Source organism: Melospiza georgiana, chromosome 19 (assembly GCF_028018845.1).
Source record: "Melospiza georgiana isolate bMelGeo1 chromosome 19, bMelGeo1.pri, whole genome shotgun sequence".
Lineage (NCBI taxonomy): Eukaryota > Metazoa > Chordata > Aves > Passeriformes > Passerellidae > Melospiza > Melospiza georgiana.
Window position 1 is genome coordinate 13,466,660 of NC_080448.1, and position 24,301 is coordinate 13,490,960.

A 24,301-nucleotide genomic window follows, 5' to 3' on the forward strand; every position below is an offset into this window, starting at 1 on the left:
CGGCGGCGGGACCGGGTTCGAACGGCGCCTGGTGCGTCCGCCGCGGCCCGGGCCGCCCGACCGACCGACCGACCGGCCGGCCGGCCGACCTACGTCCGTCCGTCCGTCCCTCCCTTGCCGCAGCGCCCGGGGCCCGCCGTGCCGGTGCCGCCCGGGACGCCGTGAGGGCCAGGGCCGGGAGCAGCCACGGGCCCTGGGCGGTTGCGGAGAGGCCGCCCCATTCTGTCCGCGGCTGCTCGGGCTGGTTCTCCCTTTGTTACTCACATCAGACCCGGGATGGCTTTTGCCAGTCTGAAATAACGGTTTATTGTTCTCGCATGATCACAAGCAAGCGATAATAGCGAGATTTGCTCTCGAGCCGATGAGATGGTACCAAGCAAGACAGCGGTGTCTGATGATGCGTTTGCATTCACCAGCCAGCGATACAGGAATGAAGCTAAAGCTTTACAAACACAGGTAGTATTTGCCGTCGGTAGCGATGCTGAATTGGTTTTCTTTGTGATTGTAACAAAAATATGATTCTGACCCACTTCATGAGACAGCCCAGCAGGGAGTGTCATACTAGCTTTCCTCGTGCTGTCGCACATTATCTTGACACTGTCCTTTAGTAAGGCTAGAGATCACAAACTGGATGTATAATTATTCTTAATTATCTGTTGTGGTTCAGTCCCAGTAGGCAGCTGAGCACTTGCTCACCCTCTCTCAGTTGGGATGGGGAAGAGAACTGGAAGGCGAAAAGTACGAAAAGTTATGGGTTGTGATAAAGGCAGGTTAACAGGGAAAGCAAATGCTTTCCTCTTTTTGTGCACAAACAAGGCAAAATAAGGAATTCATTCTCTACATCCTATCAGCAGGCAGGAATTCAGCCATTTCAGCACATATAACAGTGACTTAGGAAGACAAATGCTGTCACTAGTCTCCCCTTTCTCCTTCTTCCCTGCAGCTTTTACTGCTGAGCATGATGCTACAGGGTGTGGAATATCCCTTTTGTCAGTTGGGATCAACCATCCAGTTGTTTCCTCTCTAGCTTCTTGCCCACCCCCAGGCTACTCAGTGGTGAGCAGGTGAGAAGCAGAAAAGGCCTTGACCTCTGTGAGCACTGCCTAACAAGAATGAAAACATTGATGTGCTGTTAACACTGTGTTCATCATAAATCCAAAACAGTGCCATCATGACAGAGTTGCATCGCCTGTGTATAGTATTCTGCATAACATCAGGGTTTTTTTTACTCTTTGAACAGCTCCAGTTTAATAGAAATGTTCCTGCAGTTCCAGAGAACTTGGCTCTCAGATTCTCTCACCCCCGTCCAATTATAATAGAAAAACTGAAGGCATCCAGTGATAAGGGAAATCTCGTTGGAAGTGAGGACCTCAGCCTGAGAAGCTCTGGGATGTTCTCAGTGGTGTCTGAAGAGAGACTTAAATTGGCTGTTCAGCTGGCAAAAAGGGACATCAAACAAAGACGTCTCGAAGAACAAGTAAAATAGCAGTGCTGCTTCCCTTGTACCAAAGCTGCCAGCTCATGGGAGGTGTTTTCCCTCCATCTCCACCTGGGAGAAACCCTTCCTCAGGCCTCAGCCTCTCATTCCTGGGCGCACATGGGCTGCTCAGCCGTGCTCAGCAGATGCCCAGGCCCCACTGGTTCCCCAGTGGCCCTTGGAGCGTTTGGGGTAGCCAAGTATGTTCCAGGAGAAATCTCCAACCTGCATTAGCCAGCACTGCCTTTCCTCCCTGGGGATACTTTGCTGTGATTGTGATGCACTGACAGCACAGAGGCCCCAGGAACAGCACGTCCTGTCTCCTCCTGGACCTCAGCAATACACTTTAAAATAGGTAACTTCAGAAGATATATAAATTAGAGAGAAAAATTAACAGAACTTCATGTTTTCAATGCCAAGAAGTTTCAAGACTTTCTGAAGGAAGGTCGAGCGTTTGTGTACCTGCTGCTACAACTGATCCCTTATAGCTCTACAATGCAAGTAGTGTCTCGGATGTGACAGACCTCCCCACTGTGGAACAATGGGATACAGGAGGTGCAGAAAATATTAACTAACCTTCTTAGTCCGTCAAGTAGGGGCACTAATAATAATTCTTTCACTTTGCAGGAGTATCAGAAAGAATCATTCACTAGTTTTTGCACAATGTATCATAATGTCATAGACAACAGCTGCCACAGATGTTTCTCAGAAATTGGTGTGGTTCACTTCCCATCTAAACAAGCCCCTTCTGTCCCCCCTTTTTCTCTGGGAAAAATGAAAGCAGAAGAAAAAGGAAGTGCAGTAAGCCATTATTTAGATCTGGGAATAATGAATGTTTATCAGGATTTTGTAACACAAATTATGTAATGAAGCAGAGAAAAGGCTTTTGAACAAGTATGTTAATGAGATGGCAGCTAAGGGAGAGGTTACAGAGCTGCCAATTCTGATACAAATTTTTAATGTGATTTTCTTTTGGATCATTTTCTTTTGCGGTCATTAGCCTGCACAGCATTTGAATGGGCTTTAGGGCACAAACTATATGGGAAACACCAATTCTAGCTCAAGAAAGACTGATCAGCAACATTAACTGACTGAGAAAATCCCACTGACTCAAAATTCAGAATGAGGGCTTTTATGTAGAACATTGTTGGGCACGGGGATTGTGCCGAAAGGACTGTTCATTCAGAGTCTTGAGAGCTTTTCCTGGAAAAATATCAGATGCTCCACTGGGAACTTAGTTGAAAGCTACTCCTGAAGCAGGACAGTGGGCTGGCAGTAACTGGGAAGGACCGACTGGAGGGAAAATGGAGAGCAATGAAGGAGTGAATGCTGGTAATAACTCTTTCTATTTCAATTCTGCGTAAACCTTCCAGTGCATAACATTACCATACAGGACCTCTTCTAGGCACCTTTTGAAGGCAAGAATCACATAGAGGTAAGTTCTGAACTGGTTATTTTTTAAATATGACTTTCAAAAGCCCAAGTAGAAAACATTCTTTTTCTGCTACATCCTAGAATATCTCAGGGTCAGTTGTTTTAATTTTTGTTTCTCAATGTCAAGTATGATACGACTTACAGTCCTTGTTTAATTTTATTTTGTTAAAACTTTTGTACCTCTGGCTGTTGCATGGAGCATGCAACATGAAAGAACTTTTAAAAGAATGTGAGGAGTTTTTGTCTCGAGAGAGAGTAGCAGTAATCTAGGTCAAATGGACTGTTTAGAACAAGTAAACTGTACTTGTGTGCTTGGGCAGCATTTGAATTAGAAGCAGAAAATATGTCTATCTGTAATTAAATGAACCAGCTTCTGCCTGTAAAGCCACCTTTTCACAGGCCATTCCTATCCTCCAATAACTGGAGTAACTGGGATGATTGCCTTGTAGAGAGTGCAATATATCAGAAAAGCAGCTTCTCAGGAACAAACTAAGCTATAAAAAAAATCTGTATTTTGCAATTTTTCTACCTGGACTGACCCTGGAAATTCTACTTTCTGAGTGGGATTGGTTTTCAGTCCCTTTCTCTACGAAATAATACAGGTCAGCCTTTCTTAACTAGCCTTCAGCAGTGTCCCACTTCTAACTGCAACTCTTGGCCATGGTTCACGTAATTGATGCTGGTATCTGAAGTATAAAAGGAAAGATTGCAAGACTCTGCATGTGGTTTGACAATGCTGTCAAGGTCACCTAGGCATCTTCTGTCTTGAAAGCTGCAGTTGTTCCTGCCACAGCTGTTCCTTGCCCAGCCATAACTAGCCCAGTCTCTTGAGCTGGCTCTAGTGCTCACTGAACACTTCATTGAACCTATTCAGCTCACGAACAGCAGAAAAATGTTCTGCTTTCTTTGTCAAGTTAAATCAAATGAACCCCAGAGCCACCAGCTGAGAAACGTTGCAAAGGCCAGGGAAGGTTGGTGGCAGTGAGCCACAAGATGGGCTTGGCTCTGTTACTCAAACCCTTAATTCTTGACATGCTTCAAAATACCGGGGTTTATTAGGGCAGCAGAACAGCAAATGGAAAAAATGGTATCTTGCAACCAGGAAAAGGGATTTCAAGTACAAGAGACCTGATTCAGCTCCTGCTTCCACCTCACATCACCACCCATGCCGAAGCCTCTTTGTAACTGAAAAATTTCAGTTCCTTTGAAAACTGATTTGAAACTTACTATCAAGAAAAACAAGACAAGTACATTATTCAACACTAGGGTACCTAAGGATGATACAGTCTCCTGCTTCTAAATGATGTCTGCAACCAAAAGCTGGTTTTACCCACTGCTTCTAAAGCACTGTTTAAAGCTATTGCATTCAGAGCCATACTGACTAGAGGAAGGGATTCCTTTTCCTTTAAGGTGTGCAGTTGGTGCTCAGTTAGCATGAGCTGAATTTCAGGCTGTGGGAGGTTTTTGTTTGAAAGCTCTTTGGATCACCTAAAACTCATCCTGGATGTTTTGCAAGTGCTTAGGCTCTCTGCAGCTCCCTTCTACCCAGCTGTCAGACCAGTTCTGTAAAGCAAGCAGCCAAAATTTTGTCTGTCCTCTCCTTGGCACAGTGAAAAGGAAGTTCATAATCAAATTATATGAAGGTCAGTGTGCAATAATTCTGCACAGTAAGGGAATATTGATTACCTTTTCTGTATTGACTAAAAGAAAAGGACTGAGCCATGAGTTAGCTAGTTCAAATTGCCCATGGAGTCCCATGTCTCATCCCCAGGTACAGCACGCAAGTCTCCTTTCACAAGATTAGTCCATCTAAAGGTATCAACACATTTTTTGTCTTTATGGTTTTTTTTCTTCACTGCATCTAATTGAAACAAGAAGACAACAAATCACCTTTGCACTGGTCTACTGGTCTATCAGAGTTAACTTTAGAACGACTCCTTTAGAATGAACATTTTGCGTTTTCTTGTTTAAGTGCTTCAAGTCTTTTTTCTTTTTTTGACTAGGAACCATTTTTTCATTGGAGACAGGCCACAGGAATTCAAGTTTTGGCCAATTCCCCACTTTCTGCTAGACTTTGCACTGGTGTGAAGTGTGTTTCCTCTGTGTTGGTAAGTTACCCAGAGGGACAGCTCCGAAACGTTTGAAGATTTGGAATCTGTCCAGATCCGGTTGGCTACTTTTTTTTCTTAGTGGGCATTCACTGCTTTTACAAATGAAAAGTAACATTGGAGTGTCTTGTTTTGAACTTCTGTCACTCAAGTTCCTTTGGTCAGCAGAGGACAAAGAGTGCAAGCTGTAGTCAGAGCTCCTTCATTACTTGCTGTGGAATCTGAAATTCTTTATTCCTGTGAGTAACTGCTTGGTAAGACTGTATTAAGAGATTGCAGGATCAAATTGTTGAGATATGATTTATGCTGACTTCAATTTCAGGTGGCTGTTGTCGTCCCAGAAGCGAAACCTAAAATATCAACTATTTGTTTGTCCTCTGTCTAGTTGTCCCTTTCTGCTCACTCGGTCGTGCTGGCCACCATCAGTAGGGCCGTCCCTTTGGATTCCAAGGCTGCGCTGTCGACAAAGTCACTGAAGTCAACAACGTCAAAAATAACCTTTCAAGTTAACCTTCCTGGGTTATTTTTAACCCAGATGCAGAGGCACAATGCCTCTCAAAACAATAGCAAAACACAGCCATGCATGCCTGCACAGACCTTTGTTTTGGGGAGATCCCCACGGTGGTTTTAACTCTCCATTTCCCCGAAGGAGCTCAGTCCTTCCCCAGCACGGTGCGAATGAGCGGGGGCGATGCTCCGAAAGGGGCGGCGGCAGCCCCGGGTCCCTGCGCGCTCGGGAGCCTGTGCGTGCCGGCGCCTCTGCGGCGCTCTGGGAGCAGGGCGAGCGCTCCTTGCGCGCTGTCCCGACGGCGCCGCTGGCTGACGCGCAGCCACCGAGCCGCTCTCCTCGAGGGGCACCGAGGGGCCGCGGGGGAGGGGTCCCGGCAGGGCAGGAGGGCGGTCGGAGCGGGGCCGGGCCGCTCCGGAGGCTCGTTGGCTGCCGAGCTCAGCCGCGCCGCTGCCCGGGGCGGCCCCGGCGGGGCGGGCGGGACGTGTCGCCCCCGGCCGGGTCCCTCCCGTCCCTCCCGCCCCGTACTTAAAGCGGCGGCGGCGGCGGGCGCTGCTCGCGCTCCCGCCCTGACCGTGTCGCCCCACAGAGCATGGCCCCGACGTGCCTGCAGCCCCTGCTGAGGTACCGCTCCTTCGCCATCCTCTTCCTCACGCCGCTGCTGCTGCTGCCGCTGCCGCTCGTCGTGCCCACGAAGGTAGGTGAAGAGAGCCCGGCTCCGGGCCTGCTGCCCCCGGGTGACCGCGCTCCGCCCGGCTCCGGGCCCTCCCGGCGGCACCCAACCCGCCGTGACAATTAGAGGCAATTCATTCTGGGCCAGGACAAGCCCAGGCGTAGCTGGCCGGCATTGGCATTGTCCTGCATTATGTCCTAGCGAGTGGAGTCGGCGGAAGGGCAGGAGTGCTTCCCCCAGCTCTCTGCTGAGGGTCTGGCACTCCTAGCACGTTGCTTGGTGACATTCTCCATCCTGATGCTGTCAGCGTTGTGCTGTACGAATTGGTCAGGATTTCAAATGCCGTGTCTTCCGATTCATCCATCTTACTCCAGGGATGGCAACGGCACAACTCCTTTGCGTTCAGTGGAGTTACACCGGCGTAAAATTGGAATGACCCAGGAAAGTTTGAGCTTTTAATGCCTTGTAGCTTTCTTGATCAAGTGTGGAAGCTGAGTTTGCAGTGTTTTAGCCTACTAGAGCTTTGGAGGCTATTCCAATGCCAAAGCCAGCCTTTCTTTTGAGCAACTTTTATCGCTCAATCTGTTTTAAAGTGCGGGAAAATTTTATCTGTGTTCATAAACCAAATTGCCAACCTTTCTTGTTTACCTGTCTAAGTTATACCAGCGTGGCCTTTCAGTTGAATGGTGGTGCTTTATACAATGAGGAATTCCTGACTGTTAAGCTCTACTTTGATCAAAACTAGGAAAGATAATTTCCAAAAAAATTAAGTATGTCTTCAGTTTGCCATTATTTGTAGGCATATTTTGTCATTAGTCTAACCTAAGAAATTACAGTATTTTGCAATGGAAAGGCAATATTTCTGTCAGTGACTGCTTTTTCATCTCTCAGCCAGGAGTCAGGCCACTGTGCTTTGTGTCAACCGCACAGAAACACCAAAGAGACGTTCTGTGACTGTTTCCATAAATCACAGATATATATATATAGGTATAAATACAAATATATACTTAATTCCAAATCTTTTGTTGTTTGAATTTGCCACAGTTGCTGGAGTTAAATTATAATCATGGCTGTATTTTTGAATTTCACATAAATTATTTACTCTCTACTCTCTAAAACCAGGAATTTTAATTTTATTCACTTAGAGTTGTTTATCTGTCTTTCATACTAGCAACAGATTAACCACAGTCAGTTCTACCCTTGCATTACTGCAGTACAGCATGAATTGTATCATGAGCTGACCTCATATTTATAAAGGGAAGAGACTTCTACAGCATCTGCCTGATATCTTCTAGTCTCTGAAGAATTTTTCCTTTCAAAACTTGTGCTGTAATTAAACTGGAAACTTGAGGGAAAAAAAATTCACATTACTTACAAAGGGTGTTTTCTGGTTCTTAAACTTTTTCCCCAACACTCCAGAAAATTAACGAAAATACACCCCTTCTTACTAATAACACCTGATGTCAGTTTTTAAGTGTCACTGTCACACCATTTATTTTAGCAATAAAGTCACATTTGTTGTATTAGAGTAAAATCCCATAAACACATGCCCTAAATAGGAGCAAATAGTGAGCTACAGAACACTGACTTCAGCTTTCAAGCAGTTCACTGTTAGCTAATGAATACCTGCTTCCCCTGACAATTTTTAGAGTACAAACCGCAGAAGGCTGGGATACAGAAATGCCTGGTCAACAGCCCAAAAAGACAGGTTACAACAATTCTATACTAGGGAAACACCTTAGCAGGTGGGGACAATATGACATGGGAAAATAGTTTAACACCTCTAATGTGCATAGCCACACACACAAAAAAAGAGTTTTACTTTAGGAGTTACTTTAAAAAGCAAAGAAATTTTAAATTATTCAGTGAAATAGTTTCTGAGCTGAACTGTGTTACTGGACATACATCAAAGACCAGTGAATTTCAGAAAAGCTAATCATCCAAAATGGGAAATTTGGCCATCCATTAAAAAAAAATAACTCTATATTGCTGTTCTTGGCTCCTAGGTGTAAAATCTGCTGACCTCAACCACCAAGAGGTACTTTTACACGACAAACTGTGCACTTACCTAGTGGCGGAAGATTTGTTTTTCTCACAGCATTTATTTTGTGTGGTTGTATTAAAGCAAACACTATGGTCTTCTTGGTCAAAAAGATCTTTTTTATACAAGTGACTTCAGAACATTGTTTAAGAGCACAAGTTTAAGTCCTCATTCAGCATAACTTGTTAAGCTACAGACAGTGGAGTGTGTGAGACACTTTTAAGAGCTACCAATGTGTTTCTTACCTTTGAAAACAGTTTCTAATGCTTAAATGTGTCTTCTATTATTGCAGGAGGCCAGATGTGCATATATCATGATTATCATGGCTGTGTACTGGTGCACTGAAGTGATCCCCCTGTCTGTCACCTCCCTCATGCCAGTGGTATTTTTCCCTCTGCTTGGAGTTCAGACCTCTAAAAAAGTAAGGAACTTGTGCAATCCAGGTCTGATACAGAGAAATCCAGTGCTCTAATCCCTCATCAATATTTAGCCAGCAAGTCTGTATTATATGGGAAGATGCTGAAGTACGTACACATTTGCCCAAAGTGTTAACTTGAGTGGGGGGCTTGAGGTGGTTGAGGGGAGGATCTGTTTTGGACATGGGTCCTGCTGGAGAGCATCCCACTAGTGCCAGCAGTTTGTGTGTTCCCAAGCACAAAGGGGAAGTGAAAGCAGAGCTGCCATTCTTCTGGAAGATGTCAAAATGCACAGGACAAACCTGTGGGAGTTTGCCCCGTAGTGCCGGCAGGTGTGCTGTTTGTGCTGGAGGCACAAGGCACCGGCTGTGTTCGGGATCTGTACCCAGGTTCACCACTGCCCAGCAAGCCGGTAAAGGCAGGTTGCTGATGCTGTTGAGAAAGCCCTTTTGGAGCTCAGTATTTCCAGCACCTTCCATACTTTGAACCCCTAGCTGCGTTTTAGGAAACTGGTGTCATTTTGCACAATGATGCACAGAGAGCTCCTGCGCAGGCGAGTCAGCAGTTACACAGGAGATCAAGGGTTCAGGAAACTGCAGGGAACTTGCAGGCAGCAGCTGCCTCTTGTTCTAGTGTTGGCTGGGGCCTGCTCCAGTCCGTGGATTTGAGAGGGTGTAAGCAAATTGTACTAACGAAGCAAGTATTTTGGCCTGATTTATCTTCTCTGTCTTACAGGTGTGCTTGCAGTACCTAAATAGCACAAACATGCTCTTCTTTGGAGGGCTGATTGTCGCAATTTCTTTTGAGCAGTGGAATCTTCACAAAAGGATTGCACTGAGGGTCCTTCTGATTCTTGGGGTGAAACCTGCACTGTAAGAGTATTACATTGGTTTTCTCTTACCTCTTGTTAGTTTAGCAAAGGCCCAGGGATGGTATTTAACAGTCAGCAGAGAAAGGATCCTGCAAGAGCCAATTTAGCTGTACTTGCAGAGTATCCAGAAATGAAGTCTAGCAACAGGAGCAGTTTATTTGTGCTTTATCCAAAACTAGCATCTGACTAAATTTTAGAGGCTTACCATTGGGGACAAAATGATGAGAGACTTAATTAAGCCCTGGGATTCCTTCAGTGAACGTGGCAGAACTGTCCTAGAAGGGAGTCTGGCCCTGCTCTGTACTAGTGGCTGCACACATCCCTGCCTGGGCTTTGCTCTCCAAATTATAGTGACTGCTAAGCCTGGCAGCATCTGTTCACTTTCTTCCTTCCTCCTCTGTGTCTTTCTTTTCAGCCTGATGCTGGGATTTATGTTAGTCACTGCCTTCTTGTCAATGTGGATAAGCAACACAGCCACCACTGCCATGATGGTTCCCATTGTCCAAGCTGTCCTGGATGAGTTGGACATCACAGAGCATGAGTTGACCACGGTGGAACCAGCAACTGGGCAAACAAATACAGCGATTGAGCTGGAGGAAAAGAGCAAATCAGGGTCCACTGCAGTGAGTGGTAAGGGCCTGCTCACCCATAAGCTGATGCTACTGAACTTGCTACACTCGGCTCCCCAACCTAGGAGTGTTGTGTACCCTTTCCAAGGAAAGAGGATGGTAGTCTGACTGAAATCCTGTAAATATATGACATTTAGGTTTTACAAAATAGCTTTTAATTTTGATGGCTGCCATTTTGTATGCTGGTGCTAGAGCCCAGACAAGTTGTTATGTTCTTTCCTTCAAGCTGGAGTCATCCTCCCAGTTCCCCTAGACTTAACTGCCTGTTTAGGGAAGTGAAGAGCATATCCTGTAGGAAATAGCCATCCAAACCCCCAGCATCCCACTTTCTAAATCTTGTGATTATCAGTGGGGATTCAGATTCTAGGCCATGTAGGACTATTTGAAAAAATTATGTAAACACAATCTATTTTGGCTGTAGGGTAATAAATATCTCTTTATTGACCAGATGGTATGTGGAGATAGGGAGAAGAAAGAGGACTACTTTAAAAGCCACATGGAAAAGAGGAACTGGTGTAATTTGACTCACATTAGACAAACTGTTCTTTTGTGTGATCTTACCCAGATGCTTGATTCCTCAAGGTCCTGTGCCAGTGATGTGGTTCTACAATAGGTTACACTTCATTTTAAATATGTGCACAAACTCAGACCCTCTCATTTCAGTGCTTTGCTGCGCTGTTACGCAGGGCTGTATTATTAAGTATGATTAAAGATCAGATTACAAGTGTAGTGAAGATAATAAGAGTGTGCAAAAAATACCCTTTAATATTGTTGAGTTGGTTGCAATTGCCATAAATTCTTTGTCCTGCTCCATTAGTCCAGTCAGACTTCAAGATTAGGGTGTTAACCTCAGAGAACAATGGACACAGCAGTAAAGTTTTGTGGTTATTGTAAATTGACAGAATGCCAAGCAAGGATTTGGGTTTTAGTGTTGTTTTTTTTTCCTGCCTGTATTCATATCTGTTAAAGCTAGTTGGGTTCTCGCTGTGGAATTGGAATGGTTTCAGTGACTACAATATTTGGCTGGTGGTGAGCCTCTCTGTGAAACAAGACATTACTGAAAAGGAGTTGTGGCACTGATGTGGGCAAAAGCATCCTTGGATCACGTCCATCAGTCCATCAGCCTCTTTCTTCTGCTCCTCATGAATATTAGTCTGAAGTATTTAGGTAGATATCTGTGAGTTTTGTAATTAAAATAAATGGCACATGCAAACTGGAAGCACTAAGCCTACAGATCCTATCCTGAACTCTCTGCCTTTCCAGCTTTACCTGAGGCAAATAATTTTCTTTCTGTCTAGGTGTAAGCAATGAACAAGTCACTGATGACCCCAAATCTTCTGAGGAAACTAAAAGGCGGAAGAGTATATGCAAGGGAATGACACTTTGTGTATGCTATGCTGCCAGCATTGGAGGAACTGCAACACTTACTGGAACAGGACCAAATGTGGTACTGAAAGGCCAGATGAATCAGTAAGTAATTTTTGCTGCTTCTTTTAGTTGCACTGTCATACTGTTTGTGTGACCAATTGACTGGTCTTAGATGACAATTTCAGTTGTGAACTTCAAGCAAATAGTTGAGGAACTGAGACTAAGAAATGTGTATGAAGTATTTGGCCTCATTTTTTTTGCTTCAGCGTCTTTTAAAAGGAAGCTATGTGATGGAATTAAGGTCTTCTGAGAAAATTGGAAATACTTGTTGGCAATCAACATGCAAGTGGTTGATTATGCGATATTGGTTCTTCTGTGTCCTCTTTTTCAACTGAAATGCAGCACATCCGGAAGAGGAACTGCAGTAAAAAGCACCAGAAGAATGTAGATTAACTCTACTCATAAGCACACTGAAGAGAGCTAGCAGGAACTTGGCCCCTCCTGTAACACTGTTCCTCCATGCTGTGGCTGTGGAAACTGTGCAGTTGTGTCGTTCTGTCATTGCTAAACTGAGGCTGGGAACTGATCTACATGGAACCCAATCTGCAGTGGAAATTTTTCCAACATTACTTCCTTGTGTTGCAAGTACTTCAGCCTTAGCTGCTACATTATCTCTTGGTTTTAACATCCAGCTGGAAGTTTGCTATTGATATTTTTCCTCCAATCATTATTGGCAAGCACAGAGAATAACAAAAATTGCCTTTCTTAAAACATTGTCATCATTGTTTCAAGCCAACTAGCAACTTTTTCATCTGTTGAAGGCAGCAGAAGTACAGGCATTAACTTCAGGGAAGACATTTCTTGTTCTCTTACTAGAGTGATTTGGGAGGAAGAAAAAACTATCCTTTCTTGGGATAAATGAACAGATGTGTTAGAAGTAAAAAATGTCTAGAATGAATGGGAGATCTTTCAGCCACGCTTGTCTGACTGAGACCTAAAGTATCAACATGAGCTCCTGTATGCATCAAATTAAAACATAGGGAAAACTGACAATCATTTAAGTTCTGCTCTGAAATCAGGCTGCCTTCTCTCATGACTTAAATTAGGCTGTGGATGTTACCTACGATTGCTCGTAATGGTTGTCGTAGATTACATGCATAATTGTCTGTAGCACATTTTAAAGGGGGACTAGATTGCTAAATTTTTTGACGTTCATACAGAAAATAATTTCTTTACAGGTTATACCCTGACAGTAATGATATTGTGGACTTTGCTTCCTGGTTTGGATTTTCATTCCCAAACATGGTCCTGATGTTGACACTAGCTTGGCTTTGGTTACAGTGCTCCTTCATGGGACTCAAGTGAGTATTTATCTACATGATATTGTGTAAACCCCTCAGTAAGTTAGTGCAGATCTGCTTTCCGAGACATCTGGCTAAAAGAAATGCAGTGATAAGTTATTAATTTTGTAGCAGAGAGCAGGTCCATTTCACAAAAATTTTGAGGTCTGGAAACCTTTTGTGTTCATGGGAGGTATATTAAGGCAAAAGCCATATACATTCCTAATCTTCAGACAAAATTGCCTTTTTATTTTTCAATCTCTCGCCTGTGAATTTCAGCCCTGGGAGATCTGTCATAGCTGGTTTGCAGCCATTGATTCAATCCTGTCTTTTTCATCCTGGGTTACTCCAAATTGCCATCCTTTGATAGACCACATTCTTCTGTGAGAACTGGTGTGTCCCCACAAAATACTTTGGCACTGTTGTAGTTTCTTTATTTATGGCCTGTGCTGTTGTCTGTGTCTGTCGCCAAGAGGGGCAGCTGCAGAGTGATAAGGATGCTAGATCCCTCTAATATGTTCGTACTTACAGTATTTTTTTTCTCCCTTTTTTCAAAGCATAAAACAAAACTGGGGCTGTGGGACACAGAAAACTGACAAAGAAAAAGCTGCATACAGTGTGCTGAAGGCAGAAATGAAGAAGCTAGGCCCTATGTCTTATGCTGAAATAAATGTCCTCCTTTTGTTTATATTGCTGGTGCTCTTGTGGTTTTCCAGAAACCCAGGCTTTATAAAAGGCTGGGCTAGCATACTCTTCAAAGGAGGAGAAAAGTAAGTATTTAGGTTTTTTTTCCATCTTTTACCCACTTGGTTATTAATCAGATTCCCTTGTTCATACATTCCATTTTGAATGTGGGATCATTAATTCCAACTTTACCTGACTTCACATGTTTGCTGGGCTTGATACAATGGCTTGTACATGACACTACCAATCAATCATTCAGGCCATTTCTTTAGATGTCTGTCTATGAGATACAACTGTTGAATCTTGGCTTCAGCGCAGAGAAAGAACCCTGCTCCAGGAGGGATGAGTTGTCATCCAGGATTCTATTTATTAATGTGTATTGTAGCTTGTTTCTTTTATTATTGTGTTTAAATTATGGCAGATCTGAGAGACGTCAGACATCAGCTGATGTCCTATTTTGCTCAAGCCCCAAATGGGATGGCAAAGTCAGTGACTGGAATGCTGGAATACAGCCCTTTTCTCGGAGAAAGGTGTCCATTTTCTAACCTGTATTCTCTTTTCTCCATTAGGTATATCACTGATTCTGTTCCTGCTATGTTTGTTGCCCTGTTACTGTTTGTCCTTCCTGCTCATAAGCCCAAATGCATAGGCTGGAATACAAGCACGTCTGACTCTGAACAGACTGAAGAAGGTATTTAAAAGAGGGACTGTAGTACTGTGAAACATCTAACCCGCTCAGCCAACAAGGCAGAAACATGCACTGGATTTGCATGCAGTTCTTTAGAGCATCTCACCTGCCTCCCTTGTGGGGCAGCGCTGGGGCACAGTCCGTGTCCGTGTGTGTTACCCTCGCCCTGTGCAGATTTCTCAATGCTGTGCATCTGCCCATCAGTATCTTGCAGAACAGAAGATAAAGTGTCTTCGCTCTCCTAAAACATGTTCTTTATTTCTCACTTCAGATAAGAAAAAGCAATTTTTTTCACCCCCGCTGCTAGAATGGAATGTGGTTCAAAGGAAGATGCCCTGGAACATTGTGCTGCTGCTGGGAGGAGGTTTTGCTTTGGCTGATGCAAGCGCAGTATGTCCTGACATCTGTTTTTCTCTGACTCAAAGGCAAAATTCCCTGGTTTGTTATCTAGTCCTGTATTACTGGGCATGCACCCAAAGCCAAACCCAGTAGCAAAGTTCAGATCTGAAGGGAGATCTAAATTAGCAAAAACCAAGGAGAGGTGAATGCTTGTGAGTCTTCTTCAGGAATTTTTGTTCTTCAAAGTTTCTTTAATTTATCTTACCTCTTGGAGACTCCCAAGTAGGTTGGGATCTTCGCTGTCTGGACAGTCCAGAAAAGCATCCTTTCTTAATTCTGTAATCATCCCAATCCCAGCCCTGACTAGAAAAGTAGAAATATAGATAGCACCTGCCAGATTTTCAGTACCATTTGAGGTTTGTTTGAGGATTTTATATCTTCAGACTTACAGCAAAACCACTGCTGAAGTGGTCGGAAAGAAAATCCTGGGTTGATGCTGTGTTTATAAATTCACAGAAAAGGCAGCTAAATTCCCAAAACAGGAAGGAATCCTGAGGTGAACCACATTGTTTCTTTCATCACTGCTAAATGCATCTAAATCAAAGCAAGCATTAGCTGTCAGTAGTGCGATATTTTGGGGAAAGTCATGTTCACATCTGAGTTTTGTGACTAATTAGTTTTAAACCATGGGGCAAGTTAAAGCTCTGGCCCTGACATTCATCCACCTACAACATACATAGATTATTAAAGTTCCAGAGCATTAAACACTATCAAGTCAGATTTTGTAACCTGTTTGTATCAACTACTGCCTGTGTTCCTACAATAGAGCATCCATACAGAATCATAACCTTCAGAAACCTTAGAAAAATGTGCCAAGAAGCTTCTGGGCCATACACTAAGTATTTGCAATGACCTCAGAAAAATTTTCTTATTCAGCAAGGAAACCAATAATTTTGTAACCTGTGTGTGAGCAAGTATTTGGTTTCTGGAAGAATCAGAACAGTGGGATTCAGTGTGATGTCCAGTTGGCAAGGAATTTTTTTTAGTTTTTGTGACAGATAATTGTACTTTCCTGGATGGTGTTTGTATAATTCTGGAGTCTTTTAGTATTATTTGTCAGGAATGTTGCCCATAACATGGCTTCCCTGTTTGTGAGTCAGGGGTTCTGAACCTCACTGAAACCCACTTTCTTTCTTGCAGAACTCTGGGCTCTCAGCTTGGATAGGTCGTCAGATGACACCACTGGGATCGATCCCACCATGGGCCATTGCATCAGTGATCTCCTTTATTACAGCTGTCTGCACTGAATGCACCAGCAACGTGGCCACAGCTACCCTCTTCCTGCCTGTCTTTTCATCCCTGGTAAGATTGCTTCTGTCCTGTTACCCTGTCAGCTGGAGGATCAGAGTTAAACTGCGTGGCAAAGCAATATTGTAATTATTGTCTTGGATGTTGCTCCAGTGTACTTAAAAGGAAGCCAGGTCATGCCTTCTGTAAGGTGTGTGCCTTGACCCTGGAGAGGGTGAAGTGACAGTCACTTTTTCCATACAGTTCAGCAAACATCAGTTACTTCTGGTCATTTTGAACCATCAACTTAGAACTGGAAATCAACACACACACAAAACCCAAACCAAAACAAAATCCAGCACTTTCTGATGGTGCCTCTGAATTACTCATCTTCACATTTTGTGCTAAAATACTCAAAGTGGTCAGCCTGATTATTAGGAATGTGCAATTTCTCATAGGAACGCAGAACAATTTTAAAACTTAAGGAGGAAAACCTGATAAGTTTTGCTGCCTTTTCTGAGCAGAATCAAAACTGTGGCATAAAGAGAAAAATAGATTACTTTGTTCTTTATTGGAAAAGGACAAACACTTTATTCTAGACTATTTCCTCAAAGCAAAATTACCCCAATCAAGGTACTGAGCTATTAATGACTTAAATTGGCACTTAAGCTTTGAGTGCCACAGAATTTATGTAAAGTCTAAGAGTGTCACTCCACGTGCCTAGTAATTATAATTCCCATTCCTGGAAAAAGGGTGGTCCGAGGTCAAAGAAAAGATTGCTGGATATTTTTGACCAGAAATCTAAAAGATGCCATAGAGCAAAACAAACAACAAGAAAGAATCAAGCCTTGTTTTTAAGTATCATTGGACAGGAAACAACAGCAAGTTATCTTTAAGCACATGTGGATTTCAGAATACAATGTTTGTGAATTATTTTGGTGATGTAGTACGAGGCAACAAAATAAGTCTGTGTATCTCATTGGTCTGGGGTAGATTGATCCTTTATGCTTTTCTTTTCAAACACCCCCAGAGTGATATTCTCTCCATTTCATTGCAGGCTGAATCTATCAGGATCCACCCTTTGTATGTTATGCTGCCTGGTACTCTCAGTGCTTCATTTGCCTTCATGCTACCTGTTGCAACACCACCAAATGCAATAGTGTTTTCTTACGGCCACATCCGTGTTTTGGATATGGTAAGATAATTGCCTTCTCTCTTACCTGAAATTCTCCATTGCTTTCTTCCTGAAATATGGCGAGAATTTAATTTTCTTTGCATAGTATTTCCAAAGTACCAGGAAGCTGTTATGGGCTGTAACTGCAACTCTATGCCACTCTCTTCTGCATCGTTAATATTGTGATAAAAATTTGCATCTCTGAAGTAACAGTACTTCTCTCATGGGCTTTGGCAGACATACAGATTGGCCCAAGTGAAATGAAAAACTGACCAGTCATAAGTCTCTGAAACGTGAAGGGTTAAAGTCCAGGCATGCCCTGCAGTGTTCTGGGGCTTTGGCAAGTGTCTAAAGCCTTGTCTCCACTGGAGCTGAAAGCAGAAGGTAGCAATCAGTAGCCCTTGGCTCTGGTCCTCTGATTTTCTGCCAGACCACACAGGGCAGGTTTTGGGCGGAACACACAAACATTACTGGTTTTCTAACTGGATACTTGAAGAGGGCATAAGCTGTTCTCTGACTAATAAGAGCGACGTGTTACACATGCTTTAAAGTTCCTCGACTGGTTATATACATAGCAAAGCGCTCAAAGACTTTGCACAGTGTGTTCCCTGGTGTCTCCACCTAAGCAAGGGCAGAAGGCAGTGGATACAGTGGTATTTCTGTGATTTATTTGACCATCTTTCCTGTGTATGTACAAGTAGGTCTTGCTGCAGTTTGCTGTGCTGGTGTTTGGTTATTGTTGGTTTGGATTTTTTTCCTCACAGGTTAAATCTGGACTAGTGTTGAACATCATTGGAGTCTGCTGTGTCTCCCTGGCCATCAACACGTGGGGAAGGCCTATGTTTCAGCTGGACACATTCCCAGCCTGGGCAAACAGCACAAGAAATCAGTGAGCTGTGAAGAATTCGTGTGTTGAACTAGGAAAGTACCCTCAGTACTCCCTGTTGCCCACAGTCCTGTATAAAGTCTCATCACCACTTCAGATCCAGTGTTGGGTGTTTGCTGCCTTCCAGCAGTCACACAGCAGTTCAAGTTTGAACCAACTCAATCTTACTCCAGTTGTGCTGGAGCCAAAAGTGCTTGCAATTATACAACCTCTCTGTCAGGATCATAAGTATGTTCAAGTGATTCATTGTACCTCCAATCAAGGTCAAGGATTAGGATTTATCAAACTTTCAATAAAGAGAGAGGAGGCTGTTTATCAAATGGTTTGAACTATTATATCACTGGTATGTACTTGTATATCATTAGCATTGAATATTGCACTCAGGCAGGGGCTGAACATTCCTTACTTATTCCTTATATCTACAAGTCAGCAACTGTACAGAGAAATCCCTGTTGTCACTTGTCTAGTGAAGAAGGGGTATGCCATGTGGTGCTATGTGATGTTTTAGGTGGGCCTCCACCATGTGGTGGATCCTTCCAAGTCAACATCCAACACACTTTCTCTTGCCTTTTTTCACTCCTAAATCTCCCTGCATTTTGACACCTTTATTGAGGGTTAATGTAATTCCATGATGGTCATGATTCAGCTGATATCTCAGACAACGATGCCCTAAGGCTGGCTCTGTGTTTCTTGCACTGTGGCAATTAGAGAGCAGGGAGCCTTTCCCTCAGTCACAGGTGTGATTTCACATGCCAACTAGTGTTTTCCGAGTGCCAGCCTGGAAGTGACCAGTGGCCCTTGGGACTTGACATCTATTGCAGAAGTTCCTGAATTAGCCCCTGATGTGCCTTATTAATTAACTCTGGAGTTTCTGAGTGAAGTCAAGACGTGAGGAAGGCTCTAACTGATGACCTGGGAAAAGTGTAGGGGCCCAGATTTTAGTGCTTGTGCTGGCTGACAGCAGTGGGAGTTGTCCTGTGTACTTTGGAATTCATGTCTTGTAAGAAAAGCAGTTTGCAGCCTAATTATGCCATTTCTGTTGCAGAAGTCGTCTACAGAATGATTGATGTTGGTCTGGGTGTATTTTGTCGGTGGTACATGGATGCTTTCCCTTCAGCCCTGGGGATGGAAGTGGGTGGGAGGTAAAGCAGCGTCTTACAGTGGAAAGATCTGTGGGTATGACCTGGGATTTGCTTCCAGACTTGCCATGTATCCCCGTGCAAGTCAGTTCACCTCTTTGTGCTTATTTCCCCTCCTGAAGAAGATGGTATGGAACCTATCTACCTCACCAAGGGGTTGTGAGGACATAAGGTAAAATTCTGCAGCCATAGTGATTTCCCACCTCATGATAATGGGTGCAAGGTGTTAAGTTTTAGAATTATAGAATTCTGTGTAGAAGATAGTATTGTGTTTAGGATATTCAGTAGTTCTGTTATTAAATTCTGTGAATTTTCTTAATGGAACTGGAAAAATACATTTTTATCTAGAAGTGAGGGAAATATTTATCCACAAAATGACCAGGTGCTTTTTTGAGCAGAAAACTGCTTTAAGAATTTATTTCCATGCCTTTATCTTTTATGCTCTTTCATGGTGGTAAGCACCATAAACTATGCACTGAATGTTGTTCCCAAGAGCCACCAATGGCTCGCTGTCTTCCCAGATGGCTGCAGGTAGTGCAGCCTCACACTTCTTCCAGGGAATGGTGGAGTATGTGGATAAACACACTTCCACTTGCAGAGTCTCTCTAAGGAAGAGGCCAGTTCTAGTGCCAGGAATTGCCAGATGAGATATTGCTCACAGGCATTTGTCATCACCTGAAACTTATGACAGTATTTTTTGAAGAAAGTGAGACCAGGAACAGTTGAGCACGTTCTTTCCTTTGGCAGTCACCATTTAATGCTGATTTGCATCTCTAGGTATCTAAATGCATTTGAGAAAGGGACTTCCTTTCTGATGGACTTCACAGTGTGAGAACACGTTACTTTTGCCAGATACATGGTGCTCGCTCTGCTCTGTCTGACAAGATACAGAGGAGCTTGCATGGTAGATGATACTGAGCTTGGCATTCTCAGTTCATGCAGACCAGAACTCCTCTAAAACCAGTTCCAGCTAAAAGCTGTAGGACAGACACTTCAGTGTCCTGTTTGCAGAAAAGAATGTTCTGAAAGGTTCTTGAAGGGGAGAGATTGCCCTCGCCTCAGCCAGTGAAGAGCTTCACTCTGTTGCTGGACTGACAGGAAGCAAATGCTATTTTCATCAATGGTCACACAGGGTGATTCATGGTCAGGAGTGCTGGGCCAGGGCAGTGTGCCTGTGGGGTAATAAAGAGTGTTGAGTTTATTGTAACTGTGAATTATTGGATGTGTCACCTCTCTGTACCGTTAATAGCAGTTTCTTTTTGAGACACTCGTATGACATCCTGTGATTGATTCATATTTAATTTGAATGGGTGCCTGGCAAATAAAAACTTACTAGAACTGTCTCCCCTCCTGTGTAGCATAGTGGACCACTTGTTTCTGCATTAGCTTCCACTGTAGCACAGCGGTGCCCTAGTAAGATCCCAGAAGGTACAGGCTCTAGTGAATAATGCAAAGCAGAGATTTGGACACCACTTTTAGTGTCTTCAGACCTGAATATCAGTGATTTCTCTTCTTTAAAGAAATCAGCTAAGTGATAACTCAAGTTTGCATCTCTGAAGAATGTTTAGGTGGGACCAAATCAGGTGGCATACCCTACAAACTGTCTCATTCATTTCAGAGTAAAGGATTATAAGACTCTAAGAAACACAACCAGTTTTTAAGAATAAATGTTGTGCAAACTTTCCAATATAACAGGCACAAATGGGCTTTTCTTCAGCAGCAGGCATGCATGGTGTCCTGTTCCAGTGCCCTGAGTAAATACATAGTACTTGCAGTGGACAGTGCAAGGACAATTGCTTTGTGACTAGATCTGGTTTACAGCCCCTTCAGCTGCAGGACAAGTATCATAGAAACTTACCAGACATGGCAATTGTTTTGTTGCTCATCAAAGGAATATTGTTTTAGGTGCAGAAGTTGTGATGCTGCTAAGGTAGTGGCTTAAAAGAATCTGTTTGCCCCCCGCTTTCAAACATGCCCCCCCAGCACCCACAAAAAACACGGGAGGATCCTCAGTGTGGGCTTTGTCAGGGTGAGCTATTCAGCCACCCTGAGTGAGCAAACAGTTCCCGTTTTACCATCCGAGGGCAGAATGTGATTCCTTGTGGTCGGTGAGTCTGCCAGCTGGCCAGCTGGCAGTGCCACCTCTAAGGAGCTAAATTAAAGCTTTCTTATTTTCTGCCCACTTCTATGGATCCTTGGCTTTTCCTCTCTTCTCTCAAAATACCAGTTTACCAAAATATCAAGTTGCTAATTATCAAGTTTCTGCAAGTATTGAGCGTCTTAAACCTGCAGCATTGTGATCTGGGCTGCTGTTGCACAGGGCTGCTGCTTGGTCATGTACCAGTGTGCAAGCTTGTTCCCACAGTGTACTAGTGCTTGGGGACGGTCTCGCAACTGTGAATGAGTTCATGAACTACCAAACTACAAGAAAATATACAAAGGGAGAACAAAGGTGTTTCCTGCCCGTGTGTTGAACATCTAGATCTGTGAAATAGAGAAGAAAAACCTTTCAGCATTCTCTACATGATCAGAAGTCCCCAATCTGAAGAGTGGTTTGGATTTGTTGGTGTCATCCACTGAGTTCAGAGCAGCGAGTACTGCATTCCAGCTGAGTTCTGTTCTCACTTGAACTCAGTGTTTGGCTTATTCAGCCTTTGCTTTCCAGCTCACGTGTGTTGCCACTTGAAATAGCAATAACCTGGTTGTACCCAAACCCAGCATTTGCTGACAAAGTTGGAATTGGACAGTTGGTGAAAATCAGTCCAGAAAAAGAAACAGATCACTGAGTCAGACCTAGCCAAAATGCAGCAGTGGTTCCTTAACATACCACCTCTTCCTTTTCAGTAGTGACATATTGTATACATTTTTACATACTTCACATCTTTTTTCCCCCAAGTGTCTGTGCTAAATATGTGAAGGGGGGGTGGTAATGAATCCTGAGCCCTTGGATCAAGTGACAGAGTTTTCACAATGTTTTCCAGTGTGGGGGAATAGATGTGTGACTTTAGACAAGTCTGATCAATCTCTTTGTGTCATGCAGAGGTTTTCAACACTTCTGACCTTGCACCACAAAGCCACCACTCTGCTGCAAGACTTAGGCTCAGCATTTGTCGGTGTGGTTTAATGGCAGGGTGCTGGTTCTCCTCTGCCCAGAAGAACCATGCCAGTGGCAGCTCTTAGTGTCAGATCAGACCTTCCCCTCCGTGTATCTTTGCTGGCCCGAGTGAAGGTCTGTGGCACAGAGAGGGCTTGCCATGCTCTGCAGACTGCCTCTGCTTGGCACAGAAACTCTGAGGGAAGCACAGCCCTTACCTTGGGGGCACAGAGGAAAGGCAGGCATGCCATGCTGCCCTCAGGTGATTGGGGACTGCTTAATACAATGTTTGGTAGTTCTTTAAAAATAGAGCTGACTGTACTGAAGCTATTTTTGCCCATTTAGGTTTTTCTAGAGCACTTAGTCTAGAGTTGCCCATTTATTATGGTGTAAATGTAGATTTACATTTAATGTAGATTCTGGCCATAAGAAAGAGACTGTTTCTTCTGTCAGAGAAAAGATGTTTTCCTTCCCCAGTTTACTTCAGTGCTTTATTTACCCACACAAAATTGTTTCCCAGTCTTATTTGGCACATGGCACTTCCATGAGTTTTCATAAGCTGCTTCAGGCCTGAGTGTGAGCCTCATTAAAATGTTCATAAAACTTTTTTTTATAGACAAACCATTTTCTTGAAAGAACTGAATGTTCCAGATACTAGATCCAATTTATTGTAATTTTCTTTGTGAGATATTCTTTGAGAACAATAACTTGGGTTGGGTCTTTGGATATATTTTAGAAAGCCAGCTGAAGATCAGATTTTCACCAGAAACAAAGTTCACACAACCTTTCAATTAAGGAATTATTATTCTGGAGGAAATTTCTATTTTACTTCAATATTTTGCCTTGGCTATACAGTCAGAAATCAGAAACATAGGAATGTATATTGCTCCTGGCAAATGGCTGACTTCAAATTCACTGGCTGTCCAGGTGTCCTAATAGAAGCCCTCAGATACTTTTAACCAACTTATTAAAGAAAAACATAAAATGCTTTCTGACACATGACACTTAATCTTGACTTTATCTTTGAATTCTCGTGTTCGTCTGAAGCTGAAGGAGTACCACAGTCACAGAAGAACATGTGCCAGTACCTTCAATACCCCGGTCTTTTTACACCATTTCATCCAATTTGCAGCTTGCTTGAATGGTATTTGGCATCTGCAGATGAAATGGTTCCACCATGACTGTTATTGGCTGCCTTCTGAAATGCGCATTACCTGCCAGTTTCTTGACCTCAAAAAAGAAAACTTTGTGAAGAGTTAAGCCTTTAATTAAATATGTTCTGACAATTGTTTTAGTTGCTGAAAACTATGATTTTGTTTCTATTGAATTACAATTATAGCATTGGAGCAAAAAAATTGCAGACTTTGTGCTGGCTTGTTATATATATATAACATAATGCATACTCTGCTCTCTGTTATTTAACCATATTTGAAGCAGGATGCTCTCCAGTCTACAAGAGCTGTCTTGCATTCTGTGGGTAAAAATCCTGTCAGATGTCCATGTTAGTATCAGTTTGCATTCTGTTCCAAAGCAGTGGGGAAACGGGGGTGAACAAGAGGGGATGTCTTGGGTTTCATGCACTGGTGTGAAACACGTCCCTGTTTCATCTCACTTGATCAGTTTTCAGTGATGAAATTGCTGGACCTTTTTTCTCTCTGGTGCAAATGCACTGCACTATGGTGTCACAGAGGAATCTTTTGCAGCATTTCTCTTCCTCAGTGTTTACCTTCAAGATTCAACAGCATGCCAGATGAGACTTTTTCTCTTGTGTCCCATAAAACCTTGGTGGCTTCAGAAGTGGCTCCATTTAAGAGCTGTGTCTCTATGCCAGTTCTAATAAGTTAAGACAAACTTATTGTCCTAAACCATGACATTTCTGGGCAGGCAACAGCAATGATAGCAGTCTAGTCTCTATGAAAGGAGAAACTGATGCAGCAATGTCATCCTGGTTCTATGACAATAAGACAAATTTCTGGCTCACATTTATATTAACACATGTCCTGCAAGTCACCTGACATTTAAAAACAAAACAACTAAAATCAAACTTTTCTTAGGGAAGGTTCTCATATATAAAATCCTTTATACTATAAAATCTCATACACTAAAATCCTGATTTTCAATTTTGTTCCTAATTTTGATGGACAA

General features: G+C 43.2%; 1 protein-coding gene across 4 annotated transcripts; it reads left to right on the forward strand.

The window, feature by feature from the left end:
• Positions 1 to 98: 98 nt before the first annotated feature.
• LOC131091373 (Na(+)/citrate cotransporter-like) lies at positions 99 to 18,111 on the forward strand. Of its 4 annotated transcripts, none has more exons than XM_058037404.1 (15): positions 99 to 456; positions 1,241 to 2,912; positions 4,915 to 5,019; positions 6,117 to 6,224; positions 8,534 to 8,662; positions 9,393 to 9,529; positions 9,944 to 10,158; positions 11,456 to 11,627; positions 12,764 to 12,886; positions 13,423 to 13,635; positions 14,119 to 14,240; positions 14,509 to 14,627; positions 15,777 to 15,938; positions 16,921 to 17,058; positions 17,802 to 18,111. In XM_058037404.1, the coding sequence occupies exons 4-15, from the start codon at positions 6,120 to 6,122 to the stop codon at positions 17,928 to 17,930; spliced, it is 1,764 nt and encodes a 587-aa protein (XP_057893387.1). In that variant the 5' UTR covers positions 99 to 456; positions 1,241 to 2,912; positions 4,915 to 5,019; positions 6,117 to 6,119; the 3' UTR covers positions 17,931 to 18,111. The 4 variants fall into 4 exon arrangements, with proteins under 4 accessions (XP_057893387.1, XP_057893385.1, XP_057893386.1 ...); XM_058037402.1 differs by having other exon boundaries at positions 1,241 to 2,809; XM_058037403.1 differs by lacking the exon at positions 99 to 456 and adding an exon at positions 474 to 1,064 and having other exon boundaries at positions 1,241 to 2,809.
• Positions 18,112 to 24,301: the final 6,190 nt, after the last annotated feature.

Bases quoted from the DNA above. Each gene is read 5' to 3' on its own strand.
- LOC131091373 (XM_058037402.1), top strand. The intron at 11,628-12,763 runs GTAAGTAATTTT...ATTTCTTTACAG, and splicing joins CTGAAAGGCCAGATGAATCA to GTTATACCCTGACAGTAATG. The intron at 15,939-16,920 runs GTAAGATTGCTT...ATTTCATTGCAG, and splicing joins TGCCTGTCTTTTCATCCCTG to GCTGAATCTATCAGGATCCA.